Source organism: Neofelis nebulosa, chromosome 15 (genome assembly GCF_028018385.1).
Source record: "Neofelis nebulosa isolate mNeoNeb1 chromosome 15, mNeoNeb1.pri, whole genome shotgun sequence".
Lineage (NCBI taxonomy): Eukaryota > Metazoa > Chordata > Mammalia > Carnivora > Felidae > Neofelis > Neofelis nebulosa.
In genome coordinates, this window is record NC_080796.1 from 4,242,617 (window position 1) to 4,267,769 (window position 25,153).

At 38.9% G+C, this 25,153-nt stretch overlaps 1 protein-coding gene and 1 long non-coding RNA gene across 2 annotated transcripts; one reads left to right on the forward strand and one right to left on the reverse strand.

The window, feature by feature from the left end:
* Window positions 1–50: 50 nt before the first annotated feature.
* LOC131495902 (ankyrin repeat domain-containing protein 26-like) lies at window positions 51–24,439 on the forward strand. The gene is made up of 7 exons (XM_058701080.1): window positions 51–92; window positions 4,199–4,251; window positions 4,596–4,689; window positions 8,908–8,960; window positions 9,307–9,400; window positions 23,373–23,663; window positions 24,203–24,439. Coding segments are annotated over exons 4-7 (609 nt in total). The 5' UTR covers window positions 51–92; window positions 4,199–4,251; window positions 4,596–4,689; window positions 8,908–8,958; the 3' UTR covers window positions 24,425–24,439.
* LOC131495989 (uncharacterized) lies at window positions 12,634–13,281 on the reverse strand. The gene is made up of 2 exons (XR_009254244.1): window positions 12,799–13,281; window positions 12,634–12,700 (listed from the first exon to the last, which is right to left on the reverse strand). It is a non-coding gene; the product is annotated as an uncharacterized LOC131495989 (long non-coding RNA).
* Window positions 24,440–25,153: the final 714 nt, after the last annotated feature.

Genomic DNA, 25,153 nt, shown 5'->3' on the forward strand with positions numbered 1-25,153 from the left:
TAAAGGTTAAAAATGCCAGGCAAGAAGAAACCATCAAACATCAAGCGGCCCAAATTCAAGGTCTTCAGAGCAACTTGCTAAAGGCAAGTTTGGTAAGTCGATCTCTTAATGACTGTCCTACTGAAAAGGAATCCTTATGTCACTAGTAGAAGTACATAAGAATGTTTTGGACCATATGGAAAATTTCACTGATCAAAATATTTGGTTGATATTGTTCCTGCTTGCCAGTAGTGATGTAATTCTTCTATATAGGTGAAGTTGATTGAATTCATAAAGTAATGATGTTTGTAGTGAGATTTAAATAAAAATATTGTGAGAATCTAAGAAGAGCAACATTTTATATATACCACAGTGAGCATTTGGTTTAGTCCTCCTTTTGGCTATTGTATATAAAGGTGCTGTGAACATTGGCATACAGATGTGTGAGTCCCTGCTAATATTTTCCAGTGTATTTCAAATGTCCCCAGTCTTTGAGTGATCATTTCATCTTGCATTCTATCTTTCTGTTGTAAACCCAACCCTTTAGTGAGAGTTTCAGAAAGGTTCTTTTAATGATGATATGTTGTAATTTAAAATTACAAATTTGCCACATATTCTCTTCATCAACAATGACTAGCAGGTCATTATGCAAACGTCCTTCCCAAAGAATAGAGTTTTCTCTTTGTTGGATTTTGTAAAGGAAAAGAAATGCCAGTAAAAAAGTGGAAATGGCTGCTCGGGCAGGGCCTTACCTAGTAACATAGTGCTCCTACCATTGCAAGTTCAGAAACTCATTTTTTTTTCCATTCAGTTGAGTTAATCAGCCTTTCAGAGACTTCACAATTCAATTTCAGAAAAGACTAATGTGCCATTCAAGATTATAATTTATAGATATGTAGTGAAACCCCAACTGTTTCCAACCAGAACAGTTAATGTCCTCACACTCTCACCCTCCTTTGTAGGATTCTCATTGTAAATCCTAAGTGGGAGCAATGAGGGAGATACACTGACCAACTCGTTTCTGTCAGTCACAAAAGCTATATAATATACATGCAAGTTTCATTTGACAGCTATATACGTCAGGGGAACTAGAACATTCTGTTGACTAGTCCTTTTTATGACTGAAGGGACATTGAAAATTACTTTCTTTTCTATACGTCTTATTAATGAGTCACACTGTAATAGGGAACTTTTCATGCGAGTAATATGACACTCTGTTGATCAGTCTTCTATGAATGAGAGTGCTAGGCATTGTCCTGCTACTGTGTCCTAAAGAAATCATTAAGGTCTCAAAAACTAAAATTTGTAAGGATATCCGAAATTGATGAAGCTTATTAAAGAATAACGAGCGATTTTCTGTACATCACTATAGAAAGGAATTAGGGTTATGGCATGAAATTACCTGCCACTTTAAGGTCTTCTCTGCGAATCAAAAACTTAAGATTGCATTAGGCCAACTCAGTCCATAGCTCTGACTTCTCTAGAAGGTCCTTATCTCCTGAATCCCCAAACCAGGGGCTACCTGGGTGAAGATATTTGATGCACACAATTTTGAGGTGAAGAATCTGGATTGGGAAGAAGAGGTAGCTCTAGCCAACTTAACCTTCCTAACAATATAGTCAAGTATGCGTCTGAAAGGAACTTCAGAAGACTTCCATAAGTTGAAATCTCTATGGACTAAGAAATTACTCAAAAGGAAACAAAGGCAAGCCAGTGATCATCCAGCCCTTGTGATAAATGTCGTGTTATAAAGAAAAGCGAGACAAAGTATGCTGGTCAGCATCCTAAGAGTAAGGGTGCCCCCTAAGACTCAATAAGAAAAACACACTCAAAGTAACACCGAAAAGAGTCCAAATAAAATGTACACGATTAGCTGTCTACAAAGGTACTCCATGTCAAGTAATGATTTTTGAGTGTGCGGTTGAGGATGTTGTCTATGAGCACCTACATGGAAGAGCGAAAAGGACACATGGCCTAGGTAAAAGGGCCAAAGCTGGAAATGTGAATTAGAGAATCTGGTTGTGAAGCCTTAAGAGCAATTCAAAACACAGAGAGCAAGGGGCAAGGATTTAATGTCAGGGGTTGCCCTCCTTCATAAATAAGGTGGGGTTAGAAGCGCAGAGGGAGGGCATGGCATTTTTCTCAGCTGCTGCTGAGAAGGGAAGCAGGATAAATACCTTAATATTTTTTTTTTTAAAAAGGTCCTATATGACCCTCAAATTTTCTTAGTGGAATGATTGGAGTGAAAGTTAGATTTTAGTGTAAAAGAAGGAAATAAGTGAAGAAAACTTGAATCTGTGGATGAGATGATACATTAAAGAATTTTCGAGTCCACTGCAAGGGGAGAAGCAGCGTGATAGATGGACAAAGTTTCAAACTTAAGCAAATGGTTAATAGAAAAGGAGAAATTGAAATCTCTCTTCCTTATGCAGCCAGTGCTGGGATTTACAGATTTGTAGCACTTTACCAACTGCAAAGCTCTGGGGACAGCTTTTCTGATATACTGTTAGAACAAAGCCCTAATCTCTTCACCAGAGTACCTGCTAAAGCAGCCTAACGTAAACAGTATGGGCATGAAATGATTGAGGAACTTTAGTTTAGCAAGACTTCATTATTTCCATATCAGTGGCTTTCCCTTGCCTCTGATGGTCATATAAAGCATCTACTTCTCAGTCTAGGCGGTGTTATTTGTACTGTACTCTGTGAGCATTGTCCTCTGAGTAGTATAGAGAGGATGTAAGTTAAAAGTATTATAAGAGGGGAAAAAAAAGTACTGTTGGCTAGTGGCATTGGCGAAAGTTGTGTGAAGTACTGAAGAGAGATTCTGGGCCTCATCCTCCCCATTTGCTGCCACTTGCGGTGATATGAAGAATAACTTCAGTATAATTTGTACACAGGGCCACTTGTATTGGCATGCCACCTGCCTAAACTATATCATTGTATTGGAATGCAAAACACATCAACAGTAATCATGGTAAATGCATACACTTAGAGCTGACTATGTGCCACGTACCCTTCTAAGTTGTTCCTGTATTATTTCCTAAATTTATATTACCAAGATCCCAGTTATGTAGATACTATTATTATTTATTTTGAGATCACTTTTTTAAGGTTCCTTAATTTGAGAGGGAGAGAGAGAGAGATAGAGTGAGAGAGAGACAGACTGTGGGGAAGGGAAGGTAGGGAGAGTGAGAAAGAGGGAGAGAGGCAGAGAGAGAGAAAGACAGAATTCCAAGCAGACTCCTTGCTGTCCACGCAGAGCCCAATGTGGGGCTTAATCACGTGACCCTGAGATCATGTCCTGAGCAGAAATCAAGAGCAACACGCTGACCCGACTGAGCCACTCAGGTGCCCCAGTAGGTGCTGTCATTACCTTCATTTTACAGATGCAGAGACTGAGACATGGAAGTTTTAGGTAGTGTGCTCAAGGTCATACAGCTCATAACCAGCAGAATTGGGAATTCAGACCCAAGCTTTCTGGCTCCTACTAGGATACTGCTTGTCAAACTCTTCCATGAAATATCTCATTGTCACTGAAAATAGCATGTTCAGTTTCAATCACGAGAATAGAAGTGTCATTCACCTATGTGAATATTTAAAATCATAGTTGATGCAGTGCTTGTAATGTGAAAACAGAAATGTTTACCATAAGGTAATTTTCTATATTTCCTCCATTTGACCAGTAGATACATTTGTATGTTTATCTGATCATATATAATTTATAAATATTAACAACGTTATGTTTTTGTAAGAGAGTAAGTTTGGTAAACTATTCTGGAAGAATATTGAAACATTTTCAGCTTTGTAGGCCACAGTCTGTGTTGTAGCAGGTCCACCCTGCTGTTTTGACCTAAAAGTAGCCATCAATCAGCATGTAGGGGAGAGTGTGGCTGGGTCCAAAAAGATTTCAGTTACAAGGGCACTTGGGTGGCTTTGTTGGTTGAGCGTCCTGACTCTTAATTTCTGCTCATGTCATGATCCCAAACGCCACATCATGAGAGCGGTCATGAGACTGAGACCCACATCAGGCTTCACCCTGAGCTTGGAGCCTGCTTACTAGTATCTCTGTCTCTTCCCTTGACTCCCTTCCCCATTTGGGCATTCTCTCTCTCTCTCTCTGCCTCACTAAGTCAAAAAAAAATTACATTTGGTTACAATAACAGGTGATGGTGTTTTACTAGATTGTCAGTAGTTAAAATTATTTTTTTCTTTATTCTAGTTGCAAGAAGCAAAGGATCGAGAGGCAGAGGCCATAAGATATGCGGAGAAGACGTAAGATCATATGCAAAAGTATAATTTAAACCTCACAGAAAATACCTTGATTATTTATACAGCAGATAAGCAGTGTAGTACGAGAAATATACTTGTTATGCCAGTATATTATTGTTAAGCTGGATACAAATTCCAGCTTTGAGCTATTTTGAAATGCAAAATTGTGGATATTATATCTCAATTTTGCACCTTATCCACAAAACACGAGAAAAATGGCACAATTCCCAAATCTTCCTCTTGATACAATTTAAAGAATTTCTGTAAGACCCTCATTTGTTCAGATATTATATGGTATTGTTTTACATTTATGTGTAAGAATAATTATCCTAAGATCTGCATTTTAGGCTAGAAGTGCAAAATGCCAGACAGGAAGAAACCATCAAACATCAAGCGGCCCAAATTCAAGATCTTCAGAGCAACTTGTTAAAGACAAGTTTGGTAAGTCGGTCTCTTAATGTCTGTCCTACTGAAAAGGAATCCGTATTTCACTAGTAGTAGTACATAAGAATGTTTTGGATCACATGGAAAGGCTCACTGATCCAAATATTTGGTTGATATTGTTGCTATTTGCTATTAGCGATGGAATTCTTCAATAGAGATGAAGTTGATTGAACTCATAAAGTAATTACTTTCATAGTGAGATTTTCATAAAAACTTTGTGAGAGTCTAAAAAAGCAACATTTTTATATATACCACAGTGAGCGTTTGGTTTAGTCCACCTTTTGGCTACTGTTAATAATGCGGCTGTAAACGCTGGCATACAGATGTGTGAGAGTCCCTGCTAATATTTTTCAGCGTGTTTCAAACTTCCGCACGCTTTGAGTGATCATGTCATCTTGAATTCTGACTTTCTCTTGTAGTCTCAACCCTTCAGTGAGAGTTTGAGAACGGGTTATTTTAATGATGATTTGTTGTAATTTGTAATTACAAGTTTGCAACTTATTCTCTTCATCAACAATGACTAGCAGGTCGTTATGCAAACGTCCTTCTCAAAGGAATGGACTTTTCTCTTTGTTGGATTTTGTAAAGGAAAAGAAATGCCAGTGAAAAAGGAGAAATGGCTGCTCTGTCAGGGCCTTACCTAGTAACATAGTGCTCCTACCATTGCAAGTTCAGAAACTCATTATCTTTTTCCACTCACTTGAGTTAATCAGCCTTTCACAGATTTCACAATTCAATCTCAGAAAAGACTAATGTGCCATTCAGGATTCTCATTTATTGATATGTAGTGAAACCCCAACTGTTTTCCAAGCAGAACAGTTAATGTCCTCGAACACACACCCTCCTTTGTAGGATTCTCATTGTAAATCCTAAGTGGGAGCAATGAGGGAGATACACTGACCAACTCGTTTCTGTCAGTCGCAAAAGCTATATAATATACATGCAAGTTTCATTAGACAGCTATACCCATCAGGGGAATTAGAACATTCTCTTGACTGGTCCTTTTTGTTGCTGAAGAGGCATTGAAAATTATTTTCTTTTCTAGACGTCTTATAAATGAGTCACATAGTAATAGGGGACTTTTCATGCGAGTAACATGACACTCTGTTTTCAGTCTTCTATGAATGAGAGTGCAAGGCATTGTCCTGCTACTGTGTCCTGAAGAAATCATTAAGGTCTCAAAAACTAAAATTTGTAAGGATATCTGAAACTGATGAAGCTTATTAAAGAATAACGAGGGATTTAGTGTAGATCCGTAAAGAAAGGAATTTAGATTATGGCATGAAATTGTCTGCCACTTTAAGGTCTTCCCTGTGAAACAAAAACTTAGTTATCTTTCAGGCAACTCAGTCCATAGCTCTGACTTCTCCAGAAGGTCCTTATCTCCTGAATCCCCAAACCAGGGGCTACCTGGGTGAAGGCATTTGATGCACACAATTTTGAGGTGAAGAATCTGGATTGGGAAGAAGAGGTAGCTCTAGCCAACTTAACCTTCCTAACAATATAGTCAAGTATGCATCTGAAAGGAACTTCAGAAGACTTCCATAAGTTGAAATCTCTATGGACGAAGAAGTTACTCAAAAGGAAACAAAGGCAAGCCAGTGATCATCCAGCCCTTGTGATAAATGTCGTGTTACAAAGAAAAGTGAGACAAAGTATGCTGGTCAGTATCCTAAGGGTAAGGGTGCTCCCTAAGACTCAATAAGAAAAACACACTCAAAGTAACACAGAAAAGAGTCCAAATAAAATGTACACGATTAGCTGTCTACAAAGGTACTCCATGTCAAGTAATGATTTTTGAGTGTGCGGTTGAGGATGTTGTCTATGAGCACCTACATGGAAGAGCGAAAAGGACACATGGCCTAGGTAAAAGGGCCTAGGTAAAGGTGTGGTTAAAAGAGCAGAGGGAGGGCATGGTCATTTTTCTCAGCTGCTGCTGAAAAGTGAAGCAGGATAGAGACCTTAATAAAATTTTTTAAATTTTTTTTTCAACGTTTTTTATTTATTTTTGGGACAGAGAGAGACAGAGCATGAACGGGGGAGGGGCAGAGAGAGAGGGAGACACAGAATCGGAAACAGGCTCCAGGCTCCGAGCCATCAGCCCAGAGCCTGACGCGGGGCTCAAACTCACGGACCGCGAGAACGTGACCTGGCTGAAGTCGGACGCTCAACCGACTGCGCCACCCAGGCGCCCCAATAAAATTTTTTTAAAAAGTGGTTCTTGATGACCCTCAAAATGTCTTAGTGGAATGATAGGAGTGAAAGTTAGATTTTAGTGTAAAAGAAGGAAATAAGTGAAGAAAAGTTGATTCTGTGGATGAGACGATATATTAAAGAATGTTCGAGTCCACTGCAAGGGGAGAAGCAGCGTGATAGATGGACAGAGCTTCAAAAGTTAAGCAAATGGTTACTAGAAAAGGAGAAATTGAAATCTTTTTTTCCTTATGCACCCAGTGCTAGGATTTACAGATTTATAGCACTTTACCAACTGTAAAGCTCTGGGGCCAGCTTTTCTGTTATGCTGTTACCACAAAGCCTTAATCTCCTCATCAGAGTACCCAGTAAAGCAGCCTAACATAAACAGTATGGGCATGAAATGATTGAGGAACTTTGGTTTAGCAAGACTCCATTATATTCATGTCAGCGGCTTTCCCCTGCCTCTGATGGTCATGTAAATCATCTATTACTCAATCTAAGAGGTGCTATTTGTACTGTAGTCCGTGAGTATTGTCCACTGAGTAGTATAGAGAGGGAGTTAGTTAAAAGTATTATAAGTGGGGGAAAAAAAAGTACTGTTTGCTAGTGGCATTGGCGAAAGTTGTGTGAAGTACTGAGGAGAGATTCTGGGCCTCATGGTCCCCATTTGCTGCCACTTGCAGTGGTATGAAGAATGACTTCAGTATAATTTGTATAGGGGACCACTTGTATTGGCATGCCACCTGCCTTAACTATCTCAATGTATTGGAATGCAAAATACAGCAAAAGTAATCTTGCTAAATGCATACACTTAGAGCTCACTATGTGCCACGTACCCTTCTAAGTTTTTCACCTGTTATTTCCTAATTTAAGCTTCCCAACATCCCAGTGGGGTAGATACTATTATTATTTATTTTGAAATAACTTTTTAAAGGTTCTTTATTTTGAGAGAGAGAGCGAGATTGTGGGAAGGGCAGATAGGGAGAGAGAGAGAGAGAGAGGGACAGAGAGAGAGAGAGAGAGAGAGAGAGAGAATCCCAAGCAGTCTCCTCGCTGTCCACGCAGAGCCTGATGTGGGGCTCAATCACATGACCCTGAGATCATGTTCTGAGCCGAAATCAAGAGCCAGACGCTCAACCAACTGAGCCACCCATGTGCCCCAGTAGGTGCTGTCATTAACTTCATTTTACAGATGCAGAGATTGAGACACGGAAGTTTTAGGTAGTGTGCTCAAGGTCATACAGCTCATAACGAGCAGAATTGGGAATTCATACCCAGGCTTTCTGACTCCTACTAGGATGCTGCTTCTGAAACTCTTCCATGAAATATCTTGTTGTCACTGAATACAGCATGTTCAGTTTTATCATCACAAGAATAGAAATGTCATTCACCTATGTGAATATGTAAAATCATAGTTGATGCAGTGTTTGTAATATGAAAACAGAAATGTTTACCATAAGGTTAATTCCTATATTTCCTCCATTTCACCAGTAGATACATTTGTACATTTATCTGCTCATATATAATTAAATAAATTTAAAAACGTTCTGATTTTGTAGCAGAGTAAGGTTGGTACATTATTCTAGAAGAGTATTGAAACATTTTCAGCTTTGTAGGCCATAGTCTCTGTTGCAGCAGCTCAACTTTATTGTTACGATCTAACAGTAGCCATCAATCAGCATGTAGCGGAGAGCCTGGCTGGGTCCAATAAGATTTAATTACAGGCGCACTTGGGCGGCTAGGTGGTTGAGTGTCCTGACCCTTAATTTCCACTCAGGTCATGATCCTAAACCCCACATCATGAAAGCGGTCATGAAACCGAGCCCCACATCAGGCTTCACCCTGAGCTTGGAGCCTGCCTACGATTTTCTCTGTCTCTACCTCTGCCTCTATTCCCCACTTGTGTGTGTTCTCTCTCTCTCTCTCAAGTAAAAAAATAAAAACATTTAGTTACAGAAACAGGTGATTGTTTCTACTAGATTGTCAGTAGTTAAAATTATATTGTTTTCTTTATTTTAGTTGCAAGAAGCAAAGGATCAACATGCAGAGGCCATAAGATATGCTGAGAAGATGTAAGATCATATGGAAAAGTATAATTTAATCCTCAAAGAAAATAGCTTGATTTTTATAAAACAGATAAGCAATGTAGTATGAGAAATGTATTCATTATGCCAGTATATCCTTGTTAAACTGGATACAAATTCCAGCTTTTAGTTATTTTGAAATGCAGAATTGTGGCACATTATATCTCAATTTTGCACCTTATCCACAAAAGACAATGAGAAAAATGGCTCAATTGCCAAATCTTCCTCTTGATACAATTTTAAGAATTTCTGTAATCCCCTCATTTGTCAGAAATTATATGGTATTTTTGTAAATTTATTTGTGAGAATAATTACCTTAAGATCTGCATTTTAGGCTAGAAGTGCAACATGCCAGGCCAGAAGGAACCATCAAACAGCAAGCGGCCCCAATTCACAATCTTCCGAGCAACTTGTTAAGGACAAGTTTAGTAAGTCAGTCTCTTGATGTCTGTCCTACTGAAAAGGAATCCTTATTTCAATAGGTGTAGTACATAAGAATGTTTTGGATCATATGGAAAAATCTCACTGATCAAAATGTTAGGTTGATATTGTTCCTACTTGCTATTAGCGATGGAATTTTTCTATAGAGATGAAGTTGATTGAACTCATAAAGTAATGATGTTTATAGTGACATTTTCATAAAAACATTGTGAGTCTAAAAAAGCAACATTTTATATATACCACAGTGAGCGTTTGGTTTAGTCCACCTTTTGGCTACTGTTAATAATGCTGCTGTGAACGTTGGCATACAGATGTGTGAGAGTCCCTGCTAATATTTTTCAGCGTGTTTCAAACTTCCGCACGCTTTGAGTGATCATGTCATCTTGAATTCTGACTTTCTCTTGTAGTCTCAACCCTTCAGTGAGAGTTTGAGAACGGGTTATTTTAATGATGATTTGTTGTAATTTGTAATTACAAGTTTGCAACTTATTCTCTTCATCAACAATGACTAGCAGGTCGTTATGCAAACGTCCTTCTCAAAGGAATGGACTTTTCTCTTTGTTGGATTTTGTAAAGGAAAAGAAATGCCAGTGAAAAAGGAGAAATGGCTGCTCTGTCAGGGCCTTACCTAGTAACATAGTGCTCCTACCATTGCAAGTTCAGAAACTCATTATCTTTTTCCACTCACTTGAGTTAATCAGCCTTTCACAGATTTCACAATTCAATCTCAGAAAAGACTAATGTGCCATTCAGGATTCTCATTTATTGATATGTAGTGAAACCCCAACTGTTTTCCAAGCAGAACAGTTAATGTCCTCGAACACACACCCTCCTTTGTAGGATTCTCATTGTAAATCCTAAGTGGGAGCAATGAGGGAGATACACTGACCAACTCGTTTCTGTCAGTCGCAAAAGCTATATAATATACATGCAAGTTTCATTAGACAGCTATACCCGTCAGAGGAATTAGAACATTCTCTTGACTGGTCCTTTTTGTTGCTGAAGAGGCATTGAAAATTATTTTCTTTTCTAGACGTCTTATAAATGAGTCACATAGTAATAGGGAACTTTTCATGCGAGTAACATGACTCTCTGTTGATCAGTCTTCTATGAATGAGAGTGCTAGGCATTGTCCTGCTACTGTGTCCTAAAGAAATCTTTAAAGTCTCAAAAACTAAAATTTGTAAGAATATCCGAAACTGGTGAAGCTTATTAAAGAATAACGAGGGATTTTCTGTGTATCCCTTTAGAAAGGAATTTAGATTATGGCATGAAATTGTCTGCCACTTTAAGGTCTTCCCTGTGAAACAAAAACTTAGATAGCTTTCAGCCAACTCAGTCCATAGCTCTGACTTCTCTAGAAGGTCCTTATCTCCTGAATCCCCAACCAGAGGCTTCCTGGGTTGAAAAATTGTGTGTGTGTGTGTGTGGGGGGGCGTTACTCTTTTGTTGTATCTTTAGTTTTATTTTTTTTTAATTCGCATCCCAATTAGTAAGCATTTAGTGAAGCAATGATTTCAGGAGTAGATTCCTTAATGCCCCTTGCCCATTTAGCACATCCCCCATCCCACAACCCCTCCAGCAACCCTCAGTTTTTTCTCCATATTTATGAGTCTCCTGTGTTTATCCTCCTCCCTGTTTTTATATTATTTTTGTTTCCCTTCCCTTTTGTTCATCTGTTTTGTCTCTTAAAGTCCTCATACTAGGGAAGTCCTATGAGTTTTGTCTTTCTCCGACTAATTTCACTTAGCATAATACGCTCCAGTTCCATCCATGTAGTTGCAAATGGCAAGATTTCCTTCTTTTTGATTGCCGAGTAATACTCCATGGAATGAATATATATATATATATATATATATATATATATATATATATATATATCACATCTTTTTTTTTTAATTTTTTTAACGTTTTACTCATTTTTGAGACGGGGAGACAGAGCGTGAACAGGGGAGGGTCAGAGAGAGGGAGACACAGAATCTGAAACAGGCTCCAGGCTCCCAGCTGTCAGCACAGAGCCCGATGCGGGGCTCAAACCCATGAACCGTGAGATCGTGACCTGAGCCCAAGTCAGAAGCTTAACTGACTGAGCCACCCAGGCACCCCGAACATCTCCCTTTTAACGTGATTATTATCCATTTCTGTATCGTCTTTAAAGAACTAATCCATTCTTTTGCCCGTTATTATATTGGATTGTCTTTTCATTATTGGAAGAGTTATTTAAATATCCTACATGCAAATCCCTTAGCAGATATGGGATTTTCAGGTATTTTCTCCTATTTAGTCACTTGCCTTTTCACTTTCTTGATGGTGATATTTGAAACATAGTAGTTTTTAATTTTGATGAAATAAACTTAATCTGCTTTTGTCTTTTGGTGTCATGTCTAAGAAATCATTGTCAAATCCAGTCACAAACACATACACGTAAGCTTTTTTCCAAGAGTTTTATCATTTTAGCTCTTAGATTTTAAGTTAATTTTCTATATATGCTATGGGGTAGAGGTCTGATCTTATTGCTTTGCATGTGGATATCCATTTGTCCCAGTACCGTTTGTTACAAAGACTAGTCTTATTCCATTTAATTGTCTGGCACCCTTGTGGAAAATCAGTTCACTATAATGTGAGAGTTTATGTTTAGATTCTCAATGTTAATACATTGATCTGTATGTCTGTCCTTATGCCAGTACCATATCAAATTTTATGAAAACTTTTTCCATGTTATCTTGCAAATTACCAGTCACTTATGTAATAATAAAAAGCCAATGTAGTAGAACTTAACTTTGCTCCTATAGAGATTTTTGTTTCTTGAAGGACCCTTTCGCCAGCCTATGCCTTGCTGACCCCATGACTCGATGTGAAGTCAGGCTCAAAAACATAAAATGCTCTTTCTTTAGTGTGTTCAGACTTTTATTTATTTATTTATTTATTTATATTTATATATTTTTTAGAGCGTGCACAAGCAGGACGAGGGGCTGTGTAGGGAAAGAGAGAGAGAGACAGAGAGAGAAGAGAAGAGAGAGAATTTTTAGCAGGCTTCACACTTAGTGTGGAGGCTGACAGGGGTCTTGATCCCATGACCCTGGGATCATGACCTGAGAGGTTGAGGTTCAACTGACTGAGCCACCCAGGTTCCCCGCCTGTGCAAACTTTTAGTGTCTCAGTCAGTGCTGCCCACTTTCATTTCCATCAAATCTTGGCCATAGGATCTCTTGACTCAGTCTACCGTTTACTTCATTATGTTTTATTATCTCATTATAATGCATAGACTCATCCATAGTTTTCACCATCTAGGAAGGAAAAGATTAACTCTGGGCTATTCCTCTTTCCTGTTAAGCAATCTTGCTAACCCATCATCTTACAATTCACAATGAGATCCTCTTCTGACCTAGTTCTTGTGTGTAACACTGGTGTTAATCCTGTTCTTGGCACAGAACCTACATTCTTGGAAAACACAGTAGCCTGTTTCCCCTTCTTTCACTTAAATAGAAAGATATGCATAGCTATATGTTTTAGCTCAGTGTATAATTAATGGAATAAACATTACATCATTCAAATAATACAGCTGTACAAAGTGAGGTAGTATTAAGTTGATTTATCAGAGACAAATAGTAGATTGGTAATTTGAATGACAACAAACTTTTGAAGCCAACTTGTATGATATGGAGAAGCATTGTGGGACAACACAAAGATGAAGTGATCTTACCTCCCCACACAAAGAAGGTTGGAGTAAGGTAAAGGAGAATGTGGAGTTAATTTAAGTAGTGCTAAAGGACAGTGCATTTGTTTTGCTACTGAAAAGATGAAAAATGATTCCATAACATTCTCTTTATTTCCTCACTGAGGAAAGGAGAATGAAGATTGAGCATTCAATGGTTTAAAAAATACTCAAAACTGCCTATTTCCTTTAATTTAAATCAGATCAAAGGCCCAATTTTGGTTATCAAATTGACTCTTTCTAGTTTTTCAACTATTGTGCTTCAAATCGTATGTCTCTGTGTTTCTACCTTAACTTGAGGGGACATTCTAAAGAGGCATTCCTTCCTACTTGTAAGAATTGTTGGAATTGAAGGGAATCTTAGAAAAAGATCTTAGAGATAGGAAGAAGGCAGAGGAGTAGGAGGACTCTAGGCTTGCCTCATCCCACGAATACAACTAGATAACAATCAGCTCACCCTAAATACCCCAGAAATTGACCTGAAGACTGACAGAACAAACTCCACAACAAAAGGGAGAGAAGAGGCCACATCAAAGAATGTCCTTGATGCAGAAATGTCGTCTAGAAGAGAAACAGATCCTGGCTTCTGCAGAGGGGAGGGAGTTGAGGTTGTGGGTAAGGGTGAGAGAGAGGAACGCACAAGGGAATGCACAAAGAGAACATTTCCCCATAGCCACTGGCTTGGAAAAATTTCGTGAGTTCTTGCAACCAGTAGTGCGTAAAGTCTGGAGTTTTAAAGGGAATCCGGTTTAGCTGGTTTAGAGCCCTGAGGTACTGCACTGCTCATGGACAGAGGGCAGGCAAACAACGTGGGAGCATATAGCATGGGTAGAGTGGTCTGAAGAGTGCCTGGGGCACACAGTGGGGAGATTATTTGCTCTTCTCAGAGCACGTCCCTCAGAGGCAACGTTCAGAGAGACCTGTCTGTAGGAACAAAGCCGCTGGCTGGCACCATCTCCTTCTCCTGCCCCTCACCACAAACATAAAGCCACCTGTAAGAAGCAGTGCATTGCTAACACTGGGTACCTAACTTGCTTACACCAAACGCCACCCCCTTGCACTCTGGTGGAACTACCTTTCTCAATCACTCTTGCTTGAGTTCCAGCACAGCTACCCCTCCCCCAGAAGACAAGGACAAATGCCTGCCCACACCACATCTCCCAACCAGAGAGTTTCCCTTGGCCTCAGTTCCAGGAGAGGTGGTGACAGGTCTCATTTCCTAAGCAGACCAGAGCACACCTAGTTAAAACTCGCTATGTTCAGGCCAGGGACCAAACACTCACCAGACCAGGCAAAGAGAGCCTCTGCAGATGACTGGCCTGAAGGATAGCATAGCCAGAACACAACAGCAGACCGCATGCAGCACACACTGGTGACACTCCCTGAAGTGCTAGACCCTGGGCATTATATGACGTCTTTTTCCTAAGTCCATTACTTTCGGGAGCAGGTGACATAACTGGCTTCTCTAACACACAGAAGCTGGCAGATATTTAGACAAAATAAAAAGACAGAGGCATTTATCCCAAATGAAAGGACAGGATAAGGCCATGGCCAGAGACCTAAATGGGACAGATGTAAATAACACGCCTAATGGAGAATTTAAAACCATGATCATAAGGATATTCACTGGACTTGAGGAAATAATGGAAGACATCCGAGAGACCCTTACCACAGACATAAAAGAGTTCAAGAATCAGAGATGAAGAGGGCAGTAAAAATGAACAGCAAGCTGGAAGAAGCAGAGGAACAAATTAATGACCTAGAAGACAAAGTAATGGAAAGCAGTGAAGCTGAAGAAGACAAAGACGAATTATCCAATGCAAGAATAGACTTAAGACACTCGATGACTCCGTCAAATGTAAAAACATTCATATGATAGGAGTCCCAGAAGAAGAAGACAGAAAGAAGGGGACAGATAATTGATTTGAAGACACAATAACTGAATAATTCCCTAATGTGGAGAAGAAAACAGACATACACATCCAGAAGGCACAGAGAACTTCCATCAAAATCAACACCCAAGACATGTTGTAATTAAATTTGCAAAATATACTGCTAACATCTTTTTTTTTTAGTGTTTTGTTTTTTGCTTTTTTTTTTTTAATTTCCGTGACAGAACGCAGACACAAGCATGGGAGGGGTAGAGACAGAGAATCCCAAGCACTCTCTGTGCTGTCAATGAAGAGCCCACTGGAGGGCTTAAACCCACGAACTGCGAGGTCACGACTTGAGCTAAGATCAAGTCATGCTTCACCGACTGAGCCACGCAGGCGCCCCACTGCTACAAATCTTAAAAGCAGCAAAACAAGTCATTCACTTCCAAGGGAAAACCCACAAGGCTAGCAGGAGTTTTTTCAACAGAAACTTTGTAAGGCAGAAGGAAATGGCATGATATATTCAAAGTGCTGAATGAGAAGAATCTGCAGCCAAATATACTCTATCCAGTAAGGCTATCATTCATAATAGAAGGAGAGATAAAGAATTTCTCAGACAAACAAAAATGGAAGGAGTTTGTGACCACTAAATCAGCCTGTAAGAAATATTATCGGGGACTCTGAGTGGAAAGGAGAGATCAAAAGTGACAGTATAAAGGAAGGAAATGTAAAAGCAGTAAAAATGTATATTTCTGTAAAAAAAATATCAAGGAATGCCCCCCAAAAGGATATACAATATAATAGCTTATCAAAACATGGGGAGGAGAAAAAAAATGAGCTCTAACTTAAGTGACCATCAACTTAATATAGACTGCTACACGCAGAAGAGGTGATATACAAATTAATGCTTATCATATACCAAAACCCACTAATAACCATGCAAAGAATAAAGAGAAAGAAATCCAAATATATCATTAAAGCAAATTAGAAAGACATCAAAGGGAGAAAAACAATAAAGGATTTGAGAAAATCTCCAGAAACAACCACAAAACAAGTAGTAAAATGACAATAAATACATACCTGTCAATAATTACTTTGGATATAGATGGAATAAACACTCCCAACCAAAAGACCTAGGGTGACAGGATGGATTAAAAAGACCCATCTGTATGCTGCCTATAAAAACCTCATTTTAGACATAAAGACACCTGCAGATTGAAAGTGAGGGGATGCTTGCACTGTTGGTGGTAATGCAAACTGGTGCAGCCGCTCTGGAAAACAGTGCGTAGGTTCCTCAAAACAATTGAAAATCGAACTACCCGACGACCCCTCTATAGCACTACTGGGAGTTTATGCAAAGGATACAGGAATGCTGATTTATAGGGGCACATGTACTCCAATGTCTATAGCAGTGCTGTCAACAATAGCCAAATTCTGGAAAGAGCCTAAATGCCCATCAACTGATAAATGGATAAAGAGATGTGGTTTATATATACACTGAAATACTCCCTGGCAAGGAGAAAGAGTGAAATCGTGCTATCTCTTGCAATATAGATGGAACTAGAAGGTATTATGCTACATGAAATAAGTCACAGAAAGACAGATATCATATGTTTTTGCTCCTATGTGGAACTTGAGAAACTTAACAGAAGACCGTGGGGGAAGGGAAGGGGAAAACAGTTACAAACAGAGCAGGAGAGGGGCAAACCATAGGAGACTCTTGAATGCAGAGAACAAAGAGAGGGTTGATGGGGGCGGTGGGTAAGAAGGGAAAGTGGGTGGTGGGCATTGAGGAGGGCACTTGTTGGGATGAGCCCTGGGTGTTGTCTATAGGTGATGAACCACGGGAATCTACTCCCAAAACCAAGAGCACACTATACACAGTGTATGTTAGCCAAGTTGACAATAAATTCTATTAAAAAAAAATGAAAGCGAGGGGATGAAGAAAAATTTATCACGTTAAAAGAAAAAAAATAGCGATACTTTTGTTAGACAAAAGAGTCCTTAAAAGAAAGACTGTGGGGCACCTGGGTGCCTCAGTCATTTGAGCAACTGACTAGGTCTTGGCTCAGGTAATGATCTTATGGCTGGTGCCTTTGAGCCCCATGTTGGGCTCCAGGCTGACAGCATGGAGGCTGCTTGAAATTTTCTCTCCCCCTTTCTATGTCCTTCCCCAACTCTGTCTCTCTCAAAATAAATAAACAACCAAAAACAAAGACCGCAGCAAGAGCCAAAGAATGCTACTATATCATAATAAAGGGTACAATCCAATAAGAAGATCTAACAAATGTAAATATTTATGCACCCACGACGAGAGCACTCAAGTACATAAAACAATAACCAACATAAAGGAACTAATTGATAATAAGACAGTAATAGGGTACTTTAACACCCCATTTACATCAACAGATCTTAACAACCAAAGAAACAATGGCTTTGAGCCATACAGAGAAAGACAGATATCATATGTGTTCACTCTTATGTGGATCCTGAGAAACTTAACAGGAATCCATGGGGAAGGGGAAGGAAAAAAAAAAAGAGGTTAGAGTAGAAGAGAGCCAAAGGATAAGACACTCTTAAATAAAACTGAGAACAAATTGAGGGCTGATGGGGGTGGGAGGGAGTGGAGGGCGGGTGATGGGTATTGAGGAGGGCACCTGTTGAGATGAGCACTGGGTGTTGTATGGAAACCAATTTGACAATAAATTTCATATATTTAATAAAAAAAAAAAAAGAAAAAGAAACAATGGCTTTGAATGACAGAGTGGCCCAGATTGGACTTAAGAGATTTTTTCAGAACGTTCCATCTTGAAACAGAATACACGTTGTTTTCAAGTGTCCATGGAATATTCTCAAGAATGGATCACAAACAAAAAACAGGCCTTAATTATTAAAAACAATACATGCAGGTTAAATAACATGCTACTACACTGGAATGGGTTAAGCAAGAGATACAAGAAGAAACTTAAAAAATTACGTGTATACAAATGGAAATTAAAAAAAAAAACAAAAACAAAAACAAAAAAAAACAATGGTCTGAAACCTTTGACATGCTGCAAACGTGGTCCTAAGAGGGAAGTACATAGCAATATAAGCCTACTTCAAGAAGCAAGAAAAAATTCAACCAACCTAACCTTATACCTAAAGGAGCTAGAAAAAGAACAACAAATGAAGCCTGAAGCCAGCAGAAGAAAGCAAGTAATAATGATCAGAACAGGGGCCCTTGGGTGGCTTAACTGGTTAAGTGTCTGACTCTCGATTTTGGCTCAGGTCATGATCTCACAGTTGTGAGATCGAGCCCCGTGTTAGGCTCTCTGCTGGCAGCATGGAACCTGTCTGGGATTGTCTCTTTTGCTTTCTCTCTCTCTCTCTCTCTCTCTCTCTGCCCATCCCCCACTCGTGTGGTGTCTCTCAAAATAAAATTTAAAAAAAGAGATTAAAGCAGAAATGAATGATAGACAAACAGAAAACAGAAAATACTAGAACAGATCAATGAAACCTAGAGCTGGTTCTTTGTAAAAATTAATAAAACTGATAAGGTGTTAGCCAGAGTAATCAACCAGAAACTAGAAAAGACCAAAATAAAACCACAAATGTGAGAGTAGAAATAAGAACCAACACCACAGAAATACAAACATTTATGAGAGAATATTGTGAAAAAATGTATGCCAACAAGTTGGACAACTTAGAAGAAATGAATAAATTCCTGGAAATATATAACTTACCAAAGTAAGACAAGAAGAAATAGAAAATTTGAAAAAAAATCAATAACCAGCAAGGAAACTGAATCAAGAATCAAAAAACTCTCAACAAACACAAGTCTAGGACCAGATGCCTTCAGACGTAAATTTTAACATGTAAAGAAGAGCTAATCCAAAAAAAAAAAAAAAAAAAAGTTTAACCTGCCCTTTTCAAATTGTTCCAGAAAAACATAAAAGGAAGGGAAACTTCCAAATTCATTCTATGCCAGCTTTACCCTTATACCAAAACCAGATAAAGATGCCACAGAGAGAATTACAGGCCAGCATCTCTGATGAACATGCAAAAATCTTCAACAAAATAAGCAAACTGAATCCAACAATACATTAAAAAATCATTCACCGGGGGCAGAAGCAGCTGGGTGGCTTAGTCAGGTAAGCATCCAACATCAGCTCAGGTTATGATCTCATGGTCCATCGGTTTGAGCCCAGTGTCAGGCTCTGTTGACAGCTTGGACCCCGGAACCTATTTCAGATTCTGTGTTTCCCTCTCTCTCTGTCCCTCCCCTGCTTGTGCTCCTTCTCAAAAATAAACATTAAAAAAATCATTCAATCACTCACTATAACCAAATGAGATTTATTCCTGGTTTGCAGGGGTGGTTCAATATTTGCAAATCAATGAATGTGATATCTCATATTAATTTTCAAAAAAGCATAAAGTCATATCATTGCAATAGATGCAGAAAAAGAATTTGACAAACTATAACATCCATTCATGATACAAACCTCAACAAAGTAGGCTTAGAGGAACCATACCTCAACATAATAAAGGCCATATATGGAAAATGAACAGCTAATATGATCCTAGCTGGGGAAAAACTGAGAGAAAAATTTCTTAGATCTTGCTTCTAGTTATCTGCTTCTCATGAGCACCATTGGTTGTTAATAAATTAATCTTAACATTTATTATATCCTACTTTAATGGAGACCAATTTCTCCTATACAAGTTTATGTGTCTTTTTTTTCATCCACTTTTCAATTTATCATTTTGGTTTTTTTCTTAACAAACTCCCCAAAGGTTAGATTTATTTTGTTCACAAATCTGTTAGGAAAAGTGTGGCCAGGACAGGTAGTCTCTGCCCTGCTCAGCTTCAGGTGGGGCAACTGAAAGGTTTGGGGCTGGATCCATCTGAAGATTTGTTCACTAACGTCTGGTGGTTGATGCTGGCTGTTGCCTGGGACTTCAGGAGGCAGCAGAAACAAACTGACACACCTAGACCCTCTTTGTGGCCTAGGATTCCTCACTAGATGGGGAGCTAGATTCCAAGTAAGCAGCCTGAGATACAGAGCAAGGCAGAAGCTGTATCGCCTTTTGTCATCTAGGCTTGGAATACACACAGGATCATAGTCACATATTCTGTTCATTAGGAGCAAGTCACTAAGGTTGTTCCATGGCCTTTTTTTTTTTTAATGGAATTAATATTTAAAACCTATGGGGCGCCTGGGTGGCGCAGTCGGTTAAGCGTCCGACTTCAGCCAGGTCACGATCTCGCGGTCCGTGAGTTCGAGCCCCGCGTCAGGCTCTGGGCTGATGGCTCGGAGCCTGGAGCCTGTTTCCGATTCTGTGTCTCCCTCTCTCTCTGCCCCTCCCCCGTTCATGCTCTGTCTCTCTCTGTCCCAAAAATAAATAAAAAATGTTGAAAAAAAAATTTAAAAAAAAAATAAAACCTATGGACACCTTTAAAAAGTAGTATAATTTACCCGCTGGCCACAAATGTTTGTATTCTTCCCACCTGAAAAATACATTCACTCCCCTCCTCCTCGAATACCTCCTGCAAGTCTCAGTTATCATGGCATCAGCTTCAGGGCTTGAGTCCAAGATCTTACCATCTTAATCAGGTGCAGTGGGGATAAGCTGCCTGGGTTATGGTATCTCAAGTATAGCCCCTTGATTGCAAGGGTTCTCAATATGAGGACTTGAGAACGAAAGAGACAGTTATTTACCACTCACAAATGGAACATTCTAGTCAACTGCTGAAGACTCTCCCATTCAGAAAAAGAAGATGGGAAGCACCATAGTCCATAAGAGTTTTGAAATATAGCCTGATGCATGCTGTCAGTTCTTAAGTTAGGACTTAGTCCTAACCACGGGAATACTTCCTCCATGTCTCTTCCCTTTCTTTACTCTTTAAACTCTTGGTTCCTTCCTTTTCATAAGGAATGACTTGTATTTGCAGCTGTTTTTTCATCCTGCTTCCTCCCTGTGGGATTTCTAAGACCCAAAGGCCTCTTTTCATTTTACACTATTTGGCCCCTTTTAGTCCAAGGTAGCAAATAGTATGTTTGCTACTATAAATCTCTTACCTTTTTTAGTTTTCTGTAAATATTACTGGATTTCATGTCGTGTTTTAGCAAAGCGACCCTCGCAAGTCCTTTTGAGATAAGTTTTTCGCTTCAGTTTCCTGTGAAGCTCTTATAGGAAAATGCCTTTAAAATTCGTCTACTCTTGGGGCTCCTGGCTGGCTCAGTTGGTAGAGCATGTGACACTTGATCTCTGGGTGCTGAGTTTATGCTAATTCCACACCCATGTCGGGTGTGGAACCTACTTTAAAAAAAAATCTTACACTCTTAAGATCCTTAAAGAAATTGGAGGCATACCTTAAATCTTCCTGTTTTCCTGGTAGCACCCTGGATTTTTTCTTAACCCAAAAGCCATTTCTTTATTTTAGCATTATTTGACAGTTCAACATGTAGAGAGGCTGTAAAGGAGAAACAGATACTTGAACCCTGTAAGTCCTGGTTCCTTTCAGTTGCATAGTCTTTCTTTAGTTTCTCTTTCCTATCCGTTTCACTTTCAGGTATTTTGTAGCATGACTTTCCTTTCTTCCGGTGTCATTTTCTTCACTTGCTTAGAGACCCTTGCTGTCAGCCTCTTCATAGGCCTTCAGGGTTCCACTAAGAGTCTTGTGGAGGCCATTTTTGGGTCTCATCCTTACGCTTTTCTACATCTTTCCACTTCCACCTACTCTTGGTTCAAAGGAAGTTTACTTTTAGGGTTTTTTGAATAGCAGCACACCATTTTTAGTATCAGTATCTGTGGTAGCAATTTACTGCCGCATAATAAGCCACCTCAAAACCTAGTAGTTCAAAACAGCATTTCTCTTGTTCACCAATCTTATTTTAGGCAAAGCAGAGTAGGGCAACTCATTTCTTCTTCATTTGGCATCAGCTGGCATAACTGGAAGCTGGAGACTAGAATCATCTAAAGGCTTGTTCACGCACGTGTTTGGCTGTTGAGGCTGGCCTTTGGCTAGGACGTTGGCTAGTCTCAGCTGGAGTATCTACACGAAGACTCACTAGGTAGCCTAGGATTCCTCACAACGTGGTGGCTGGGTTCTAAGGGTGAGCTTCCCTAGAGAAAGAAAGTCAGATGGAAGCTGTATCACATTTTCTAAACTGGCCTTAAAAATCACAGCAGTTGGGGCGCCTGGGTGGCTCAGTCGGTTAAGCGTCCGACATCAGCTCAGGTCACGATCTCGCGGTCCACGAGTTCGAGCCCCGCATCGGGCTCTGGGCTGATGGCTCAGAGCCTGGAGCCTGCTTCCGATTCTGTGTTTCCCTCTCTCTCTGCCCCTCCCCCGTTCATGCTCTGTCTCTCTCTGTCCCAAAAATAAATAAATGTTAAAAAAAAAATTTAAAAAAAATCCCAGCAGTTCTGCATATTCTGTTCACTAGAAACCAGTTACTGAAGCCAGCATATATTTAAGGGGAGGAATTTTCACAGAAGTATCAACGAATTTATTAAACCACCACATCCATTCACCTTGTCTTACCAATCATATAGAATGGATGGAAGTCCTTCCCAACTCAGCATCACTGAAACTCCACCAGTTTTGTTGTTGTGGTTGTTTTTGTTTAGTATGATCTCTTATTTTCTGGAAAGTAACAACGGATTACAAGATAACAGTATTGAATTAAATATTTTTTTGCTTCAAAAAATATGTGGATCATCCAATTAATGTTTTATACTGGGAGATGTGATTTCTTAACACATCCTGGAGAATCATTTCTCCTGCGAATGCACTTCAAATTAGCATAAAACATTTGCAGTTCAGAAACAGACCATGGTGTTAGAGTCATTACTTATAGATTCATGAATTAGAGTCTTATTTCCAGAGTCTTATCTTGGGACGTATTTTTTGACGTGGGCATACATAAGTCAATATGATATTGCTAAAACTTCTTTAAAAGTTATGGAGTGTTAAGATGGGGGAAGGGCCAAGAGACTTTCTCCTAAGAGGGGACTTATGAAAGAAAGATATGAAAAAATCATAGAAAATAAAAGTATAGAATTGAGTGCAAATGTTGTGTAGTAAAGAGAATGATAGCAAAGATCTATTTCAGTAACACCTGATGGCTTTAACTTGGCTCTTGATTTTCTGAGTTGTTTAAGGTTCCACATTCTAAGACAGGTAACATTTTATTGCAAATGAGTTTATTTAAAATTTGAGTGCCTGGCTGGCTCAGTTACTCTTGATCTTGAGATTGTGAGTTCAAGCATCACACTGGGCATAGAGATTACTTAAAATCTGAAAAAAAAATTTTTTTTCATAGTAGTTTTGAGTTAGACTCTTTTCACTCCCTTCCAAACTATAGTGTTTTATTCATGCAGGCTGATGTCCTTACAACAGAACTGGAAACTACATCTTCAAAATGTCTACACCTGGATGCAAAAAATCAAGTTCTTCAACAAGAGTTATTATCAATGAAATCTTTCGAAGAAGAACGTGAAAAACTAGAGAGCAATAACAAGAAGTTACAGCAAGAAGTAGTAAAATTGAAACAATTTATGGAAATGAATATGGTAGAACGCAGTCAAGTGGAACAGTATAAACGGGAGATTGAAGAAAGAGCACGACTGGACATAGAAGAAAAATTACACGAAGTCAACCTGTTTTTACAGGTTAATTGATTGATCTGTAATGTGCTGTAATTCATTTCACTGCAAATTACATTTTGGATAGATGTATTGTAGGGGTTTCCTCTACTTGCTTTATGGTAATTTGTAGATTTCTGGAGGCATTTGTTCCCCCCTTTAAAGATTTCAGTTTTCATCATTATTCCTACTAAATCGAGAGGATAAGAAAAAATGATGATTTAAACAACTAGTCTCACTATGAAGAGGAAAAGAAAAATGATTTAAAAATTGCACTGTACTTGGATTATTCTTAAGTTTATTGTTGACTTTTAAAATTTTGTCATTGATTCTACTATTTGAATTATCAGATTGTGTGAATACTAATACAAGAATGATTCAACTTTAATTTTATAAATCATATGATAAATATGATATGATATTTATGATATGATAAATATTTTACATTTGAGCTTTTTTTCATTTAAAATTGCTCTCTGAATCATTGACTCCGAACTAAAGGAAACAGGTATAATTAGTTATTCAGTTTATAGCTATTTTAAAACTATCCTGTTAATTTGCTTTAGGCACAAGCAGCAGCTCAAGAAGACTTGGACCAGTTAAGAGAAAATGCTCATGCTTCAACGAGAAGTCAAATGGAACTTAGAATTAGAGATCTGGAATCTCAGGTCTCTACAATGAAGACTTCTCAAGAAGATTCGACTAAAACAGAGTTGGAAACCTACAGGCAACTCTACCTAGAAGAATTAAAAGTTAGAAAGTCCTTGAGAAATAAGCTGAACACGTAAGTCAAAACAGAATCATAGTCAAGAAATTTAGCTTATTAATTTGCTTCTAAAGCATAATTTCTGTGGAGCCAAGATCATGAGATGAGTAGGAAGTGAAAGCCAACTAGATCGTGTCATTTTGAGAAATGATGTTTCTAAGTGAACTTACCTTTGAAATGTTAGTCCAGGACAGTTTCAATCCCTCCTCTTTTTTTCGGGTTTACAGGACCTCTTCCCCCACCCCCTCCCACACCCCCCGCCCTGTATATTTTCCATTGATCGGATCTGCTAGTCTTTAAGTGCATTGTTTGAAGCTTTCTCATTTAGAAGCATATTAGTATAAAATTGATTGTCAGAATTACCCTAAATAGAAATGTCGATGAGTTTCTTTTTGGAAGATTACATCTTTAACCTAAAAGGTCAAGTACTACTACTACTATTCATCCTGGCAGCTTGGTACATTTATTCTCTTGATTGTGATCTTTGGTATGATTACTAGAGTGGGCCTTGAGAAAAACTATCCTTTATGCTTTTTCTACATTACATAAAGGCATACAGGTGAAATACAGAAAGACTCACACAGGGCTGAAGGGTAGTATAATTCCCAAAATGGCTAAAAAGAGCACCATGGTGGGAGGGAGATATGTGGAAGACTGAAGACAGAAAGGGCAGATTCTGCCTCCAGTGCCTTGGTAACTGTTATAAGCTAATTGCCTCTGTAGCTGTTTTAGTTCTTTCTGATCACACGTC

Excerpts from the sequence above, each read along its gene's own strand:
- LOC131495902 (XM_058701080.1), top strand. Across the intron at positions 9,401-23,372 it reads ACTTGTTAAGGACAAGTTTA|GCTGATGTCCTTACAACAGA; the intron begins GTAAGTCAGTCT and ends TTATTCATGCAG. Across the intron at positions 23,664-24,202 it reads AAGTCAACCTGTTTTTACAG|GCACAAGCAGCAGCTCAAGA; the intron begins GTTAATTGATTG and ends AATTTGCTTTAG.